Raw genomic sequence first — 21,017 nt, forward strand, 5'->3', positions numbered from 1 at the left:
ATATCAATTATGTGAATATGAACTATAACACTTTTGTTCCCACGTTATATATAATACATATTATATGTTATATATTATTATATTTAATTAACTTATATATTAAATATTTAATATAGTTAATTAATTTATATACTACATATTTTAATATATATATTTTAAGTGTGTATGGTGCTAGAAATTGTACTGAGGACCTCATCACACCAAGTATCTACCCAAGCAAGCAATGAGTCCTTGAACATAATCAAATATAGTCCTTAAACTATAGGAGTAGCCAAATGTTACTACTATGAGTATATATAAGCATCACAAATGTTTTAGCATTAATGATACATGGTTCTTGTAATAATTACTCATCTTTATAGTGTAAAGGAGATACAGATAATATAGAAATATAGGCAATTCTGTGTGTCAATAAAACTTTATTCATGAACACCCATTTGAATCTCTAATTTTCGTGTATCAGAAAATACTCAGTTTTAACCTTTTAAAAACATGAAAGGCCAACATGGTTTACATAGTAAGTTCCAGGACAGCCAGAGCTACACAAAGAAACCCTGTCTCGAAAAATCCAAATAAATAGTAGTAAGTGAATGAATGAATGAAAAGCATTTAGGCCATGTACTTATTATATAAGGCAGACATTGAGCCCAGTTTAGCTGGTAAACCATGCTTTACTCCCTTCTACCCCTATGCACCAGCTGAAAAGTTCTCTGGCTTAATTTCCTTATTAATTTAAGGATAACTTTTAAAGATATTTTTAAAGATAGTAGTCCCAGCAAATGTGGGCATATAGCTAAGGGAAGGTGACTACTTTACATCTTAAAGATCACTCACTGCAAGGTGTTACAGGGTTCCGGCAGTAGCTTCCCTTTGAGTTTCAGAGACAACAGAAGTTAGTGCCTCAACAAAATAATGGCGTATATTTTCATCCAACTTACCAGGCAAGACAGGTAGGCTCTGCAGAGCAGCACACCCCTCACTGAGCCTTAAGAAGGTCCTTTCTCACATGGCTACCTTCAAGCAAATCCATACCTGAAAAAAACAAAGGAAAAGAAAACCAAAATTTGTTTTTCACTTAAAACCTTTAAAGTCAAATTTTTACCAGTTGTGCCATATTTCTTTAACATGAGAGAGAGAGAGAGAGAGAGAGAGAGAGAGAGATTTCACTGACCTTACCACAAAGTGAGGGAGGACTGCTGCTTTTGCTCACAGACTTAGTGAGGGTTTCCATTGTTGTGAAAGACAACATGAACAAGGCAACTCTTATAAAGGACAACATTTAATTGGATGGGGCTGCCTTACAGGTTCAGAGGTTCAGTCCATTATCATCATGGCTGGAAACATGGCATCTTCCAGACAGACATGGTGCTAAAGAACTACATCTTGGCTTGAAGGCAGTCAGAAAACTGGCATCCTCAGGAGGCTAGGAGGAAGCTCTTTTTGCCCACCTCCACAGCGACACACTTCCTTCATCAAGGCCACACCCCTTAATACTGCCACTCCCTGGGCCAAACATATTCAAACTACCACACCACCTACTTTTGATTCATTGGTCTGACTATTACTAAGAAGGTCAGTGGCTTGGCTGTTCAGAGACAAATCACGAAACTGCTTCTTCTCTTTCTTCTAGAGTGGACAGAGGATCATGCATCTGTTGTGCCTCCTGTTGCTCCTTCCCATCCCCCGAGCAATCCGGAGCCAGCCAGGGAAACTCCACTTCAGGGTAATGGGGGCTTTTGATTGCATCATAGTTTTAGCTCTGGGGTATTGCTGTTAATTTCTTCATTACACTGAGTGTGTGTGTGTGTGTGTGTGTGTGTGTGTGTGTTTGTGCGGGGGGGGGGGGGAGCCCCTAAATTTGTGCCACATATACATGTGGTGGTCAGTGTACAACTTGTCAGAATTAGTTTTCTCTCTCACGATGTGGCCCCGGGACCAAATTCAGGTTGTCAGTCAGACTTAGCATGATACACCAAAGTCACTTACTATTTCTAAAGTCTCATTTTAAAAAAAATGAAGACTTGTAACTCAAAGTCTCAACACTGTTGATACTTCTGGCTAGATTATTCTTTATAAAGAAGAATGTCGTAAGCACTTACTTATGGGACAAGTCAGGAGGATATATACCCAATCTCCCACTAGTAACCAATAATGATCAGAAAGGTGTCCAGACATTGCCAGATCCTCCTGAGGGAGCAGAACCATCTCAGAGTTGGAATGAGTGATTTGGAGACCACAGTATTAAAATAAATAAATAAATAAATAAATAGTCAGATATTTTGAGATTTCAGGCAACACATTTGCTGTTGAGTAATATTTCCTTCTAAGCGTAAATAACTTTACATTCAATGTCCTTCCCTGCTGCTGTTTTTGCATTGGTATATCCTATAACATTTAGTTATATTGGTCTTACATTTGTAAGTATAGCCCTTAGAAAGGACTGTTCCGGACTTGGGTTCCTGAGCCTTGAATAGTCTGGCTTCATTACTCTTCAGGGATAAAAGAGGAGCAGTGTGTATCGCGGTTCCTCGTTTTCTTTCTTTTCCAGTAAGAAAACTAAAATCGAGCCTTCCATTGGATAGTATTATGGAATTACAGAACATTAGTGGTAAAGAACCTAGTGGGACATTGTATCCAGTAGTCAACGTCGTCATTACATCATTGTCAATACCTTTGAGCACACAAATGTATTTTCTTATGATAATGGCTTTCCTGAAGATAGACTGTCGTCCATAGTAACAGGCTAATTAACACCATTACTGTTGTGTTCTTAGTATTTCTCGGAATATGAAATTCCTTCTTTGGCTCGTGTCCTCTTGTTTCACCACTGTCATAGTAAGAGAGTTGTGCCCGCCTCATTTAAATACCCTGGACCAACTACACTGTCTGCGGACCACCTTAGTGGGTTGCATAGCCTCTCACTTCTGTGTGGTTGACTTTTCTCCCCCCTCTTTGCTGACCTCTCGATCCCTGTCACTCGCTCTTCACCACCCTGTGCTTGTCATTTATAGAAGTAAGTGGTTGTGATTAGAGTTCATTGATGAAGTGTTAATTTAAGCGTAATTTATTAAGCTTTAAATTCACAGAGGCATGAAACTAATGTTTTGTGTGTGTGTGTGTGTGTATGTGTTATTTTGTTAATTTCCAGTCAGGTAGACTCTTTTGATATGTATGAAATTACAATAGTATTGAAACAGTGTGTCTATATGTACACACACACATATGTTCACTAGCTCATGTTCTTAAAAAGAATTGTCTTAGAGGTGAAATACACTAAAGATTGAAAGGTGCATATCCTAGGCTTACCATGTGCTTAAAGTACCATCTAAGACTACACTTCTCGTTTGTCTGTATGCATCATCTGAAGAGTCTCCCTCTTGATTTTTTTTTCTTATTTTGTTTTGTTTTGTTTTTTCTTGCCTTATTTTATAGCATGTTCTCACTATGTCGCTGTGGATGGATTTGGAACTAGTTGTATAGACTATGCTGGCCTCAAACTCACAAGAGATCCTCCTGTCTGCCTCCTGTGTGCTGATATTAAAGGCAAGCATCATGATGCCCCTAGTCCCTGATGCCCCAGGCAAGTGCTCAGCCACTGAGCCACACTCCCAGCCTTTTGGCTGATTTTTTCTTCTTAGGTTCTGTTGAACCTGACAGTGTACTGAGAAAGTCCAGGTCCATGAACTCTCCAAGGAATCAAGTATTCTTATAGCCAGCCCACAGTAGAGCCTTCATGTTCATCATCATCCCTCAGACCTAATTAGAATCTAACAAATAAATACATTACATCTTATTCCATTCTCTAAGCTGTGTCTATAATAAACTTTAACTTAGACGTTAGCTTCATTGTTTATGACTAAATTTCACATCTTAGTTTTTACACAGTATCTAGTTTTGGTAGTAGATCAAGAAGAAGCCATTTGCCAGCTTGGCTTATTGGTTAATTTCTAAACTAAATTCTCCTCTGACTGTCCTTCCCAGCACCTGGTCATTTGTAGATGTGTTCTTCAACACACTCTCCAGCTTCCAGATTCGGGATGGGGAGGGCTTTCTGCAGCTTCCTCTCCCCACTGTACTCCATCTCCCATCTCTATGATAACTGATACATTGAACCTTATTACATGCCAGAGTCTCCCACTGAGCCTTTCACATGCATTATCCAATTTCATTACTCCTAATAATTATTACGTTAAGTTGGTACCATCTCCATCTTTAGACGTGCAATACTCCAACAAAAAGAGGTCTATTGGCTGGCCACAATGTAGTAGAGCCTATATACCAATGCCCATTGTCATTAGAAAAAGATGAAGTTCTGGCTCATAGCTTTTTATCATTCTACATTTTATGGGACACTCAATTGCATGAGCTAAGTTCTACTGTTAGTGCAGTGTCACTGGTTACATATTGTCACTTAGGTGTAAACTTACAACAACTGCAAAAATTAAAAATTGAATTTCTCTGGCCACTAGCCTCATTTCAAGACTTTGCTTCCTTCTTATGTGGTATAGTGCCTGCAGTGTACGTCGGTGTAAATACACAATGTGACCAGTATTGCAGTAAGTGATGGTGGATAGCTGCCAGTCTAGAGAATTCAAGCACTAGAGCTAAGAGAGATTCTGGCCTGGCAGAAAATATTGAAGGGTAGTTCAAGGGCAGAGCTTTGAACCCAATCCAGAAGATCGTCATTCAGTGGGCATAGGGTGAGAACTAAAACAGATGCATTTTAACAGCCATTCAGATGAGTTTACAGATACACAACCAAGTCTTACAACTATCCCAGGAAGTGAGAGTCTGAAGAGACCACAGAGCTACCACCAAGAACATCAAATCCCGCTGTTTGTGGGAGAAAGTTCCCAACATACCTTAACTCATGACCCACCCATACCTAAACCATAATAAAATGCTGTGTCTATTGTTAAAATTCAAATAAGCCATGTGGTGCATTTCCGTGTCTTCTAATTTTGCCTATGATAAAAGTGAAAGGTGCCTATACCTGGTCACTTCCTCTCAGCATTCTTCACATCCTGTTGAATCTGTTCACTGGGCCTTTCTTTACTTATTCACTCCTTCAACAGGAAGAGTCAGAGCACCTCCTACATACTAGACAGTGCTCAGATTCTAAGCCCTGAATCTGCAGATGGGTCTTTGTGGAGCTTTCATTCTAGTGAGTTTAGTGCATGCACAATTCTCCTTCAGCATAGGCACAGGAAAACCCAGACAGTCGGAGAGATATGTACTGTGTTAGAGTAGTCCATTCTACGGACAAAAACAAAGCAGGAATCGGAGCTGGAAACATTGCGGAGGCTTTGTACATTTTAATAATGTCCTCTCAGTGTCTCCGTCGGTAGCTGTTGATGTCTCTGCATAACTAAAATGTGTTCACTTCAAGCTCTTTAAACTCCTGTTCAGTCAGGTCTAGGCCTCTTCAGTCAGGTCTAGGCCATTTGGCTTCCATAGCACAAAGGCCATTCTCCTTGTCCTTGATTTCTTACCTAATAATTGGCTTAGGAGCTATCTCCCAGAAGTCTTCACTGGAGGTGCCATCCTTTTCCCCACACCTTGGCAGATGACTTTGCCTGGCAAGTCCTGCTACGTCTTGCCTCTATTTAGCCACAGTTACAGGGCTGCCATTTGTTGAGTTTCCAATAATCCTTGGACTGCACTGGAGAGGAGGTTTGTGAGCAGACCTCTAACTCCAGCCAATTTGAAACAGCCTTCTTTGTAAGAGCCAGAGACTTTTAAAAATATGCAATTAAAATTTGTGTGTGTGCCCAGAGACCTTTTAAAGCCTTTTAGTTATAGCTAACCAAAAATAACTTTCCTAACTGGGTGCCAAGGCTGCTAAGTGCAGAGGTGTATGGTAACTTCTTTTTCTCCTTTAAAAAAATAGATAGATAGATAGATAGATAGATAGATAGATAGATAGATAGATAGATACGTACATATGTACATACATACATACATACATGATAAAAAGATATAGATAGATAGGTAGATAAGATGAAGAGGTTGTAACAAGGTCAGGACATAGGAAATTAAATCAGGAAAGAGGCTGTGTGGGATGACCCTAGAAATTCCCAGAAGTCTCTTGGATACAAAGAAGGACTTAAGGGAGCCCTGAATACAACTTTGTGGTTTAGTTCTGAAATGTTACTTCTCTCTGTCTATATGTCTGTCTGTCTGTCTGTCTATCTATCCATCCATCCATTTATTTATTTGAAATGGTCATGCTTGAGTACTATATTTATATAATTCCCATCTACTTCACTTTGTCCCTCTCCATTTTCTCCTATGCCCCAACTTCCTCCCAAATCCATGACCTATTCTTCTTTCATTATTATTATTATTACATGTATGTACACACACACACACACACTTAGATACAACCTACTGAGTCCATTTAGTGTCACTAGGGTTGTGTATGTGTTTCAGACTGCCATCTTGGGATTGGATAACCTATCAGGGAGCTTGTACCTGAAGAAAACTGGTTCTCTCTTTGCAGCCATCGATGGCCTGTAGTTCTAGAGGTGGACCTGGCATATTTTCCTCCATCCATGTCTCCATGTTTTGGCTGGTGTTGTCAGTGTGTAGGCCTTGCTTAGGCAACCATATAGTTGAAGTGCAACTTTCTGTCATATCTAGAAGACACTATCCAGCATCAGAGATCTTGGCCCTCTAGCTCTTCAGATCTTTCTGTCCCTCTTCCATGATGTGCCCTGAGCCTTAGGTATAAATGTGTTGTAGATGTGTCCCTAGGGATCAGTAGTCATGAGGTCATTTATTCTCTGCATTTTGACCAGATAGTGTGATGATGTCCATCTGTGACTAAAAGAAGTACTCTTGATTAATGCAAAGAACTTTACTTACCTATGCACATAAGGATAAGCATTTAGGATATCATTAGAAACTGTATTGGTTTAGGAATATAGCAGCAGTAGGTTCTTCTCCTGGGCCTATGATCTAATCAAGTTCTGTGACTAAAGTGTGTGCTGTCTTCAGTAATAGAGACCTACCTTAAAATTCTGATAGGCAGTCAAGGTCAATGCCAGTAGACTATATGGTTTGGGGAGGGGGAGTCTTTTGTAATCTGATCAACATCTTGGAGAGTGATTTCCTGTGCCTGGAACTGTAGTTTGTTATTCTATGGCTCACATGAGGATGTCCCTGTGGATTATCATCCTATGTGCTATAATTCTGATTAAGCTATATGTATGTATATGTGTGTGTGTGCGCGCGTGTGTATACATATATATATATGTGTGTGTGTGTGTGTGTGTGTGTGTGTGTGTGTGTGTGTGTGTGTATACACACACATATACCTAGATATTACATATGTGATTTTAAGTAAGCTTATAAAATATGGTTCTCTATGGCTTTTCTACCTTCCTTAGTGTTTTTTATCTTTAGGACAGATCTGGAATTATAGCTCACCTAGCTAAATGCTCATCCCATAAGCATGAGGCCCTGAGTGTGGTCCCCAGTGCCCACATGAAAATGCTAGGCATAGAGATATGAACTTCTCATATCAGCCCTGGCAGGGCAGAGGCTGGAGGATCCCTGAAGCTCTGTAGCTAACCAGTCTAAAGTAATTGTTGAGCTCCAGGCCAATGAGAGACCCTGTCTCAAAAGACACGACAGTATTTCTGACGATGAAACCTGAGGTTGTCTTCTGGCCTCCACTCATCTACACACTCATGTACACGTGCAGCCAATCCATATACAGGCATGCACACAGATGTATATGCATGCTTGAAGACAGAGAAACCTTAGTAGGAGTGAGAATTGCCTAGCTAATTGATTTATCTTGAGTAAAATAGCTGAATTTGAAGCTGTGTGCATCTTGCTCGTTACTAGTTTCATTTGAGGGGTTTGCTTTGGCTAAGGCGTTTGCTGTTTTTTATTTGTTTTTGTTCTTTTTTAATATTCTAAACCCAATTTCCTAAGGGATTTTTGTTTTGTTGTTTAAAAGCAATAAACCTTAGCAATGAATACATGTTAGCTATTTCTCAATATGTTAAAAAGCTGCAGCTAAATAATTCACATCAGATGACTTTGGAATTCCATTTAAAGTAATGACCTTGAATTTTCAAAATAGTGATGCATTTTTGTCACCTTACACTTTGTGACCATTATGTACTTCCTGGTATTATCCATGATTTTTTATTTTGAGCCTTCCATTTGACTAAAAAGTAAAGTTTCTGCTAGTTAGCCCTATACATGAAAGCCACGTCTATAGTAGCACATTATAGTAAACACTCCAAAATAGAAAAGGAAACCATGGCACAAAGCGAAGACCATCTGCTTTCTTTAAGGAGGCTTTGGCAGTGCAGTAGCTGTGGAACCTCATCGGCTGAAATTCAGGGAGAATGTCACATGGCTGAGATTGGGGGTTTGGCTTTGTCTTGTTCTCTTTTCTTTGGACCTGAATGATGGTGTGCCAGAGATAGACCTGTAGCTGAGAGAATTCCCAACATGCTAAAGCACTAGGTGGGCTTCCTGTACTGAACACCTGTAATCCTAGCTCTTGGGTGGTGGAGGCAGGAGGATTGAGAGTTCAGTCTTCTCTATATAAGAGATTGGAGGCTAGCCTGGGCTACATGAAACCCTATCTTGAAAGAATGATATTCTCCATGTATGTCAATATGACTATGCTACTCACCCCCTGAACAGGATTATCCAGAAGCACCCTCATTCCTGCAATTAAGAGAAGAATCTTTAAAGTGTGTGTGTGTGTGTGTGTGTGTGTGTGTGTGTGTGTGTGGTGTATGTGCAGGTGACTGTAGGGAACAGAAGATCATGTCAGATTCCCTGCAGCTGGAGGTATAGCAGTTGTGTGAGTTACCTTACGTGGTCCTGGAAACCAAACTTGGTTCCCCTGCAAGAGCAACAAGTTTTCCTAACTACTGAGCCGTCTCTTTGTCCCCCAGGAGTCCCATCTATGTCCAGAGGCCTCCATCCATGTGCTTGAACAGCTGTCTCCTTATTGTCTCATAGCATCCTTGGTTCAGGTTTACTCATGATGAATTTCTTTACCTTTTTCTCTTTCTAACCTAAACCAGGCAAACCTTTTTTTACAAGAAACCCCTCTGAGCTGAAAGGCAAGTTCATTCACACGAAGCTACGGAAAAGCAGCCGAGGCTTTGGCTTCACGGTGGTTGGAGGAGATGAGCCTGATGAGTTCCTGCAGATCAAGAGCCTCGTCCTCGATGGTCCTGCCGCACTGGATGGCAAGATGGAGACAGGTGAGTCCACAGGGCCACAGCATGTTCCATGTGGTGAGGCCTCTGCCCGTGTCGGAGCAAGAGCAGACAGCACCATGATCCTTTGTAAGTGTCCTTTAAAGGCCTCGCACTGAGCCAGATCCCTCCTTCAGTGCAGATGAAAACCTTTGAAAGTCCTTTGACCTTAGGGACCTGCTAGGTGCTAATGCGTGCAGTAAAGTAGTAGTTTACTAAAAATGTCAATCCATTTGAGTACATGATTTCTAAACTTAAAACCCCAGTGTTTTCTCGTGATTATTATATTGTCATTTACCAGAGGTGGCACTAGGTTCTACAAGAAAACTTTTATTTGCAGTTCAGACCTGCAGTCTGCTTTTGCCTTGCACATTCCCCCATCCTCACCCTATCTCCGCCTACTTGATATTGATGTTACAGATGAACTACAGTTGTGCTTCACCCTCATTAGGATTCCGGATGGGTCTTAGCATTACAAAAGATAGGTCAATAAGAGAGAAGCATACAAGGTCATTCAAGATGCATTTAAAACCAGGTATAGTGGCACTCAGATAGCTGCGGCCAAAAAAAAAAAAAAAAGATCACAAATCAGAGGCCAGCCTGGGCTACATAATGAGACCTTGACTCTGAAACTGCCTCCCTAAATGAAAAGAATGGGTTGTATGTGACACAGGGCCCTCGAAAGTGAACAGCAGCCCAGAGATGATGTTCATCACGTGGTAGAGTGAACACAGAGCAGGGCACATGGGTGGGATGTGAATGGGGGAGTAGAGAAGCAGCTAGGAACTAAGACAAGCTAGGAACTTAAAAAAGCCGGTGTGCATCCGCTTCTGTGTGGGCTTCTGGATTTAAACTCACCTTAGATGAATGTATACGCTTTTCTCTTACTGACCTGTCTTGTAATTTTTAAGGCCTCTCCTAAATGAGGGTGAAAGTAAAACTTTAGTTTTTCCATACCTGCAATATGACGTTAAATGAAACAGTGGGGGTGGGGCAGGCACCAGAAAATGCATTGATTAAGAGTGCTTCCTCCAATGTGTGTCCAATGAGAATCTTGGGATGTTCGGTCTGAACATTAGAAGAATGTTATTGTAACAACATTTTTTTTTGATGCTGTCTTTTGACCTCGAAACTTTTTCCTTTTTACAGGGGATGTAATTGTGAGTGTGAATGACACCTGTGTTTTGGGACACACACATGCTCAAGTTGTGAAAATCTTCCAGTCCATTCCCATTGGTGCCAGTGTGGACCTTGAACTCTGCAGAGGTTATCCATTGCCTTTTGACCCGGATGACCCTAATACAAGTTTAGTGACCTCGGTGGCCATTTTGGACAAAGAACCAATTATTGTAAATGGACAAGAAACCTACGATTCACCAGCGAGCCACAGTAGTAAAACAGGCAAAGTCAGCAGCATGAAGGATGCCAGGCCAAGCAGCCCTGCTGATGTGGCTTCCAACAGCTCTCATGGTTATCCCAACGACACAGTCTCCTTGGCTTCCTCCATAGCCACCCAGCCAGAGCTAATAACTGTTCACATAGTCAAAGGGCCAATGGGATTTGGCTTTACGATCGCAGATAGTCCCGGTGGGGGTGGCCAAAGAGTGAAACAGATTGTTGACAGTCCACGCTGCAGAGGTCTCAAAGAAGGGGATCTTATCGTGGAGGTGAATAAGAAGAACGTGCAGGCCCTGACACACAATCAAGTCGTGGATATGCTGATTGAATGTCCCAAGGGAAGTGAGGTCACACTGTTGGTGCAGCGAGGAGGTATGTAGACTGACTTTGTTCTCTGCTTTCGAACGCTGAAGTGCGGCGTTGCTTAGCTTACTAACCTTCAACTATTTGAGGTGTTTTTTTTTTTAATTACAGATTTATTTTTTGAGACGCTAGCAATTGAACACAGGGCCTTCAGCATGCTAGGTTTAGTGCTGTGCTCCCAAGCTAAATGTCCAACCTAGGTCACTTTCACTTACATACCTAAAAGACTTTCAAAATGTCTTTTGGTTGCTTTGGACACGCTTCACAATAAAGTTTATATCTTGTGCACACAGGATTAGAATGATCTGTAAACCAAATCACTGTGCCTTTTAAAAAGAAGTAAGACGTTGTCTCTCAAAAGCAAGACTTCTCTTGTAACTCTCCTGTCTCTCCCTAGCCTTCACAGGCTGAAACATGTCCTCCTGCGTTCCCTTTCTCAGCTTCTGTTCTTCCTGGTCTGCTGCTTCCACTGGAATTTAGCCATGGTGGCTTTGTCCTCTCCTGCCTCAGGACCTTTCTGTTCCCCTCCCCTCTGCCTGGAATGTCCTTTTCGCACTACAGTGCTTCTCTGGCCCAGTTTCTCAAGATTTCTCCCTAGGAATTTGTCTATCTCACTGTCTGAATTAACTACAGGTACATCCTAGGCCTCGCATCAAGAACACCTGACGCCGATTAGAACTCACATCATCTTAGTCTTGGCATTAAGCTTCCTTCTTCTTTCTGCCTTCCTCAGCAGCTCTCACATGAAGAAATACTCAGTATTGAAATGTCTCTCACTCCTGATATTCCAGCTTGTAACTAGTTGTAGCTGATTGTTGTTCACAGGAGACCTGCGATTGCCTCTGCTGATCCCCCCTCAGTGTGACATGCCATGCATAACAAATTTGAGCCTTTGGAAAGCAGATCAGTTATCAAGTGTGGTTTCCTTGCAACAAAGGTGCTCACTTGAAGCTGGGTATTGTATGATCAAAGTGATTAGGGTCATAGGAGGAAATCTGAAACACAGTATTCTTCTACCCTACACCTTTGATCCCAGCACTTGAGAGGCAGAGGCAGCTGTATCTCTGTGAGTTCAAGGCCAGCTTGGTCTACAGAGTGAGTTCTAGGACAGCCAGAGCTACATAGTGAGGACCTGTCTAAAATTAAAAAAAACAAAACAAAACTAAACTAAACTAAAACCAACTACAAACATTATGCAGACTAATTTGGCAAAACACTCCAGTATATCTGAGGTCTCTTATTGTTCCTAGACCACTTAATACCCAGAAAGCTGATTCTTAAAAGTGACCTTGGTTCACATAGACAGACTGATGATTCACAGAGTGTTCTCATACATATATATGCACCTCTCGTTTGATCATTATCATGATGTAGGAAAGTGCCAAACCCTAGTAGAACCAAATTGTTCACCCTAGTTCTGTTTCTGCTGACCCTAGTCTAGTGCTTTGCCAACTTTTCCTCAAGTTAACAGAGTTGATTTTGCAGACTTCTTCACATGTTTGACTGGTCCACTAGGCATCTCTGATCCAACTGGGTATTTTATACCCATGTTCCTCTCTAACCTATTTGACCCTTTGTTTCTGCTGAGTATATTATTTACTGGCTTTTCTATCCTTAGGTTCACTTTTAAGGAGACCAAAAAACATAGTTTTGTGACAATCTACTAAGTCGAACTGTATTATAATGAATTTGCCAAAAATACCCAAGAGTTGATTATAGAAACATATATACCCCTTGATGTTAACAAAGTGTATCTTTTCTTAATTCCTGAGACTCTCTCTGTTGATGCTATTACATTTTATAACATTCATATGGAAAGATCCAGAATATATTGCCTCATTAGTCAACATCTACATGGTTTACTCTCCAACCTGAGTAATTTAAAATCACGGTAACAGCTACTGTCTGTAAAGTATGCCATATACCCTGTGCTTGATTTATGTGTAGGATGGGAAGTTTGTACATCTGCAGTTGGCAGGCCATCGCCAGCTGCTATTAATCTTTCTCGAAAGCATAAAAATACATTTGGCTGTGCCACACACTAGTTGTTTGCATCGGGGCTGACATTTAATCATCCCTCTGTGAGGTGGGGGATAAAGGAGGATGTTTGATGAAGAAACAGGACAGCAGTTGGGTGAGATGAGGAAGTGAGCGGTCAGTCCACTGACTGCTCATGAATCTCATTTCTGTCATAGCTTCTGGTAAGCAGATTGATTAACTCATTAAACACGCGTCGTTTCTGATCTCAGGCATCCATGGTGGGGGGATGGAGTTAGTGTGATTTATAAAATGGGTTTGTTTTACTTTGGGGCAGCATTGGATGCTTGCAGCATCTATTTTCGGTCCTAAGACCCATGTTCATTTTTGGTATTTGTCCTTGTCAAGATTTCCTCCATTTTACCTTTTACTTTTTATATTTTTCTGTCTATTTCCTCCTTCCCAGCAGTAGGGAAATCAGGCGGAGGATGGAATAGCTTTTGTTAATTTCTGGAGTCAGTTTCCAGTGGCAGGTGTGGATTTTACCAGGCTTGCTCACCCACAGGCTGGACTGTCACAGGATGTCCCAGGTCTCTCAGCTAGAACTCACTCTTGCTGTTGCTCCCGCTCTAGGGTGTGTCTGTTAGGCACAGCCCTCCTTCTTGTCTCCATCTTCTCAAATACATCCTTCCCTCCTCCTTCCTTTGCTGTCCAGACCTGAGAGTGCTTGCTTTCTGTTGTGGTTTAAAATTGTGCCAGCATTTGCAGTTAGCAGTCTGCCTCCCAGCACCAGTGTGAGCCTGTAGGCTTTCTTGACTTGTTTGGAAAGTAATACTAGACCATGGTTAATTAATAGTATTTTAATGTGCTAAAGAGCTTGCCCTATACAGGGTTCTCCATGTTTAAGGAGAGCACTTTACATGCAGTCAGCATAGCACCTGTGCCCCACAGTGTACAGAGCATCGCTTGCTCAGTGTACGCACACCTCTGTGCTTCTCCTTGTGAAATAATGTTGTCTTGACACAGGGAGTTGGGCAGTATTTGGTGAATGTGGAGCGTGTATACTGTGGTTAGGAGAGAAGGCATCTATGGGAAAGAGAATTGAACTGGGGCTGTCAGAGGTGAGCAGGCCTCTGAATTCAGCTTTCAGTTCAACCTCTTACCTTGGCATTCATTTCTTCATCCCAAACAAACAAACAAACAAAAGGTCTGTCTTTGGGGCTCCCATTTCATGAAAACAATGATCCCCTTGTGGGGAAAAGGCAGTGGAGTTGGAGCCAGAGGAAGCCTGGTTCTGCCCTCAGTGCTGTGCACTGTGTGGTTCAGCATGTAACAAAGGAGATTGACTTTGCCTTAAGTGCAAGATGTAGATAAATAAGAAGTAGCTGTGGATGACCCATCCTTCCATGGTGCTGTACTAATATACCAGGTAGCAGAAGTAACTGCTTAAGTTGGGTGCGGCTGGTTTTTTTATTAACAACAACCAAGAAGAAGAAGAGGAGGAGGAGGCAGAGGAGGAGGAGAGAAAAGGAAAGAAAAGAAAAGAGAAGAGAAGAGAAGAAAAGAAAAGGAGACGATCTCTAACCAGAACTCATAGGCCTACAATCATCCTGTGATGTTTTGACATGCGCGTTTTGTTTTTGAAGCTCCATTGTTGGTTATTGGTTAAGTAGCCAGGGTTGTGGTGAAACCAGGCTACCCCTGTGACCCACTACTAGCTTTAATTGCTTCTCATATACTGTTTGTATGTGGTAGGGAGAGGGGGTTTTAAATTCATAAAGCCAAAAGTTATTTTTACCTTTGAGTGATTTTCTTTTCTAACAGCTTTTCTGTTGTTGGTGCTGAGGATCAAGTGTGAAGCCTCCTCTCTCCCACCTAAGCTTCAGTAAGCAGCAGGTGTGCCTTCTGCCCTAAGAGCCATTGCAGCTCCCACGGCCTGCGTTCTTCCGATTCAGAGAATGAATGGAGTGGCTTTATTCTGAGGTCCTTGTCCTGGGTGGAGGTCATCACTGGCCTTTGGTGATCACGACCGTAAGAGAAGGAACATCTGTTCCACAGAGTGCATGAACTGTACCATGCACAGAATTCTGTTGTCAAACCACTAAGGAATTTTTTCAGGGTCTGATTCTTAGGTAATGAAATGTTGGGATTCCCAGAGGGTGGGGTCTTTGTCTTCCTAAACCACAGGTGCTTTAGGGTAGACGGCTTCATCTACAAGTCACAGGGAATATTGCCCATATAGCTTTATAGTCTAATATATTTACTGTAAAAGAGCAATGATACACATTTAGGGAACAGTGAGACATGAAAAGAGTGCCTGAGTGTGTAACGTGTGGGTCAGGCATGTTACCATGGCGCAGCAGTACACATTCAAGCACATATGTACATTAAACCTAGTGACACCACATTTTTGCAACCAAAATGGAATTAATGTCATGCATAGAGTTACTCCAAGTGGGACCCTCTATGAAATGGAATCACTCATTACTGCCTCCCTCCTACAATATGAAGAATGTGGAGGGGGTTTTGGTTGGTTGGTTAGTTGTTTTGGGGATTTTTGGTTATTATTGTTTTTGGGGGGGTTTGTTTTGCTTTGTTTTTTGTTTGTTTGTTTTTGGTATGGAAGGAAACTCTACCTAATTTGAGTAGTATATAGCAAAGTGGGGATCCCTGGTTCTGTTTTGAGAGCAGGCAGAAGACTTGTAATTCAGACAATAAACTTTGCTATTGCAAAGTGCCATTGTCCCTCACTGTCCTTACCGGTTTGCATACACCTGACCTAGGATTCCTGGAGCCCTCTGAAAAAGGTGCAGTATTAGTTCTGGGTTTTACAAGAAGTTGAGATCTCAAGAGTGTCAGATTTTCCCAACACTGCACACCTGGCTGAGTTTTAGCCCAGGAATCTGGGCTCCAGAGACTGTGCTTAAACACTATTTTAAATGCCTCTTGGCATTTAAAAAAAGAGAGAGATAGAGAGAAAGGAGGGGGAGGGGGAGGCAGCGGCAAAGAAAAAAACAGCAACTCTGGTAGCAGAACTGTTGCGTGTATTTGATGTATGGAAACTATCCCACTAGCGCAGTTGTTAGGAAATTTGACTTATATGTAGATGAATAAGACTGAAGTCCACAGACAAATTGATACTACTTAATTCTCAGATGATGTTTATTCCATTAAATCATCGATCCAAATAGCCCAAGCAGTATCTAACATAAGCATCAAGCGTGTGTGTGTGTGTGTCTTTGTGTGTGTGTGTGTGTGTTTGTCTGTCTGTGTCGCTTCACCCTGAAATGAGATGTAGTTACTGAAGATAGCTGAAGGAAAGGGCCAACACCTCACAGCAGAACAGTGGCCACACCTGGATCTGAACTCAGATCTCTTTGTTTTCGAAGCCTGAGTACTCTCAGGATTGCTCGACAGGACTGGGGATTGTGTTTATCAAGAGCATTTGTGAGCCAAGGAGACAAAGAATCAAGCAAGTGAATCCTATCAGCAGTCATTGCAGGAAGTGTTACTGTGTGTGGCGCTATTTCATGCCAAGAGTGAGGTGTTAAAAACCCTTCATTTCACTGTCTATTTTGATGGTATACTTTGGAACAGAAGAGAATCTGATAGTGACGATGGCTTCATAGTATGTGAAGTTCTTCTGTATGCAAGGTAGAAATCTGAAAGCTCACATGCAATCAGTTTTTTTATTGTGGCACTCTGAGCTCTGCATACACAGAACTCAAGACTTGTAGAGTGACCTGCTTAGGACAATTCTGAGAGTGATTTTTTTTTTTTAGGTCCTGGAATGACCTTTGCAAGATTTCAAAGGATTTCTTACAAAGCCCTAGTCTGTCTGGGGTGCCTCTCACACTCCAACACTGGACTGATATTTAATGAGTTTGTCTAGCTTCATTCTGTTGCTGTGACAAGACTCTGACCAAAAGCATCTTGGAGAGGAAGGGCTTTTTTTTTCAACTTATGCTTCCAGGTCCATCCATCACCGAGGGAAGTCAGGACAAGAACTCAAGCAGAAACCATGGAGGAACAGTGTTTACAGGCTTGCTTCCTTCCTCTAACACATGCACAGCCTGCTAACTTGTTTGCTTTCTTAAATATTATGAGATTATTTTATGTGTTTCTGCCTGTGTACATGTATGCATACACATCATTTGAGTGCCAGGTACATGAGGAGGTCAGAAGAGGGCATCAGGTTCCCTGATCCTGGAATTACAGCCACTATGTGGGTGCTAGGACTTGAACCCAGTCCCTCTATAAGGCATTTCTCTAGCTTTCTTATACAACCCAGGACCACCAGGGATGGCCAGTGCTCAAAGAGGGCTGGACCCTCCCACATCAGCCAAGAGTCAAGAAAATTCTTTTCACAGGCATGGCTACAAGCCAGTCTTATCTGGGCTGTTTTTCAATCAAAATTTCCTCTTCTAAGGTAACTCTTAACTATGTCAAGTTGATGCTACAAACGAACCATGAGAGAGGTTAAAATATATATATATAATATATTTATATATATATATATAATATATTTATATATATATATATATATATATATATATATATATATATATATAATACACACACACACTATACTCAACTGGACTGGAAGATGACTTAACACTGAAGGCACTTGCTGCCAACACCTGACAACCTGTGTTCAGCCCCTTGTCACATGGTGAAAATAACAAACCGATCCCTACAAGTTGCCCTGGGACCTACATACTCACATACACTTTAGCACACATGTATGCATATGTGCACACAAAAATAAGGGAAAAAATAAAGAACAGAGGCTGGAATTATAGCTCACTGGCTAAGAGCACTCGCTGCTCCTGCAGAACACCCAGGTTTACTTTGCAACACCCACGTAGTGGCCCAGAACCACCTGTAACTCCAGTTCTATGAGATGCGAGACCTTCTTCTGGCCTGCACACCACACAGGCATGCATACACATACTCTCAGACACACATGCACATAAAATAAATATTTTTTTTAAAAAAATTTAAAGTACTGTAGGTACTGGTGTCACACGCCTTTAATCCCAGCATTTATGAAACAGAAGTAGCTCTCTCTCTCTCAGTCCTAGGCCAGTCAGTTGTACATAGTAACATCTTAACTTTAAAATAAATAATAGCTAAAATTATTACCTATAAAGTACGTGTGATCTGCCACCTAAGCTACAAGCCACGTACAGTTTGTCAGAACCCCATCGAAGGAAGAAGCCATTGACATTTCCTCGGTATGTTGATGGGCATAGTATCTCTAACCAGCTTCACAGCTTAGTTAGGGTGTTTGGGGCTTGTAGCACTATTGGACGTCGAGGCCTTAGTTGGATCCAGTGTGTTGCCTGATGCCTTCCAGGCTGTTAGAAGTTGTTCAAGTTAAAATTAGCAAACTTCTTGCACTTGCACGGTGCTAAGCAGGGTGGCTTTCACGTTTGCTATTAAGGAGCCTCCTGGCCTTTATTAGTAATTCAGTTTGAAGTTGTTATTTTGGCTTATTGCCATGGCTTAAAGTCATCAAGGATTTTATTTTGGAATTCTTCATAAAATGTTAGGTCACATTTGCATTTGAGATGACTTATACCAAGATAGGAGATAAATATAAAGATGTGTCTATTTTGGTTGTGTTTCATTATATAATGCATAAAAATTGTCCCTCGTTTTTATGTCTTGAATTCTAGTCTCTTTAATTGTTTTTGTCTTAATATTTAAATTTAAGCATAGTGCATATTTGTTCTAGCATTTATGCGCAGGGTCAGATGTAATTGAATTTCTTTATAAGTGTGTCATTTTGGATGACATTGTGTGTGAGCACTGTGCCCTTGCACATGTGCAGACTGAGGTCAGCCTTGGCTGTTATTCCTTAGAGGCTGTTCAGTTCAGTTTTTGTCTCATGGGCCTAGAGTTCATCTGAGTAGGTTTGGCCCACTAGCCAGTGAGCCTTGGGGATCTTCCTGTTTCCACCTTTCCAAAACTGGGATTACAAACATGTGCTACCATGTCTGGCTTTTCCTATGAATTCTGGGAATGGAACTCAGTCTCATGCTTGGCCTTTCCAACTGAGCCATCTCCTCAGCCCTGTTCCTTTACTAATGCTGAGTGGTTGACACACCTCAAACAAATCATTTTTTCCCACAAGCCGGTCCCTCACCCCCCCCCAGAAGGTAAATATAATATCCCAAACGTATGCGCATTATTTATTATAAGTATGTATAGGATTTATCGTCCTCGTTAAAAAGTAGTGGCATCCTGTGCTTTTCTGGAAGAATAGTAACATTTCATTGGCTGGGCTGGCAGCAGTAAAATTACTATTCTGGGCTGCTACTTACAGAGCTGGCTCTGAATGTTAAAGACAGTGGTTAGTTGTCTCTTTGCGGGGAAGAAATGGAAAGGGAGGGCAAGGTGACTAGAGACAACAAGCAAGAAGAGTCAGAACTGAGGTCAGGTCCTGTGTGTCAGGACCAGGACTTGGCATGTCATGTTCACACTGGCATTTAGTGTGGCCCAGTGGAGGAATGGGCTTACACTAATATTTGCACATCATCTGCTCATCGTGTAAGAAAGGAGAATGTTAGGGATGGCAGGGAAAGAAACAGGTCCCCTGGAGCTGTTGCTGAGGGTGAGCAAGGTCTGGTAGCTCAGAGCGACAAGAGTTAAGATCAAGGGCAACTTGTCTCAGGCTATATTAGGAGAGTACCAGGATGCAGTGGGTGAGCTGGAGGTAGGGGTTGACAAATTTGTGTTAAAAACTACCTAGTAAATGTCTTAGGCTTTCTGGGTCTTGCAGCCTCTCTATTCACCACCCATCTGCCCTGAACCAGATAAAATATAAGTAGGTGGGTTGTTCCTGTTCTACAAACTCATGATATGCCTTATTGTTCTAGTTTCCATCTGTTGTGACAAAGTCCAAGACCAAAAACAACTTAGGGGAGAAAAGGATTTGTTTGGCTTATACTTCTTCAGCCCTGTCTCATCATGGAGGGAGGTCAGAACAGGAACTCAAGTGGGGCCTTGAAGGCAGGCCTCCTTCTTATTCCACACATGTTCCGCTCATAACCAGGGAGCTCATTTACAGGCAAAGGAGCACCGCAGAAACCATGGAAGAATGCTGTTCACTGACAAACCCATTCTTAGTTAGCTTCCTATAAAGCCCGGGACTGACCGACACTAGGAACGGTGCTGCCGACGGTAGTATGTGCCTTCCTACATCAAGTAACAATCAGGGCAGTCACCCACCTGATGCCCACATGTCAAGATGATCTGAGTGATCTTTCAATTGAGACGACATTCTCAGGTGACTTCAGGCTGTGCCAAGTTGACAGTCACAGCTGACTAGAACACTTACAGGCTCCAGTTTCCTTGACCCTAGTTAAAAGAGAGAAAAGGCAATAGGAAAAACTAACAATGATCCCTGAATTTCCTGAGACTAGAAGTCGGATTTGGATCCTAGAGGGGGAGTGGGCAGAGTTGTGCTGTGGAGTCAGGAGTTCCTTGTTAGACACATTCATTGTGAAATGTCCCATTGGAAGTACAGTAGGAAAGTCTTCTGTGTCTGGAGTCCGGAATAAGGGCAGAAGAAATATGTATTTATGCACCATTGTTAAATCAATGAGTGTTCTGCAAACTGTTAGCTATGACCCATTACTAGCCATGAAATCAGTATACTAGGCTATAACTGGTATTTTTATTTTAAGTGAAAGAGAATATAAACTTATTAGAATATATCTCACTATGGAAAAGTAAGGACTCTCTCATAGAACTTTGTGTACATGTTTGTGCACACCTGAACATATATGTAAATGTACATGTACAGGACTGTGTTATGTACTTCTTGTTATCACAACTCTTCACATGAGTAGACAGTCTTTAGAGCCCACAGACCGACTAAGGTTATTACGGACAAAATAAAACAAAGGAAGAAGGGACCAAAACAGAAACCTCAGGGGCCTATCACCCTGCACGGTCAGGCTGAGCAGAAGGTGCCAGAAGCAATAGAATAGGTTGAAAAAGGAACAGAAATAGGAAACTAAAACTGGGTGTTTC

At 41.7% G+C, this 21,017-nt stretch overlaps 1 protein-coding gene across 25 annotated transcripts in view; it reads left to right on the forward strand.

The window, feature by feature from the left end:
- The window catches only part of Magi1 (membrane associated guanylate kinase, WW and PDZ domain containing 1), a 623,637-nt gene that overhangs the window by 545,654 nt on the left and 56,966 nt on the right, over positions 1–21,017 (forward strand). For all 25 annotated transcript variants that reach the window (XM_085840252.1, XM_085840254.1, XM_085840269.1 and 22 more), the window contains 3 exons: positions 1,631–1,723; positions 9,060–9,242; positions 10,386–11,006. In XM_085840252.1, coding sequence (XP_085696378.1) covers positions 1,631–1,723; positions 9,060–9,242; positions 10,386–11,006 — 897 coding nt within the window. The remainder of the gene's footprint in view (positions 1–1,630; positions 1,724–9,059; positions 9,243–10,385; positions 11,007–21,017) is intronic.

The sequence above is a fragment of the Mus caroli genome, unplaced genomic scaffold, assembly GCF_978045245.1.
Source record: "Mus caroli unplaced genomic scaffold, Mus_caroli_1 scaffold_7, whole genome shotgun sequence".
NCBI lineage: Eukaryota > Metazoa > Chordata > Mammalia > Rodentia > Muridae > Mus > Mus caroli.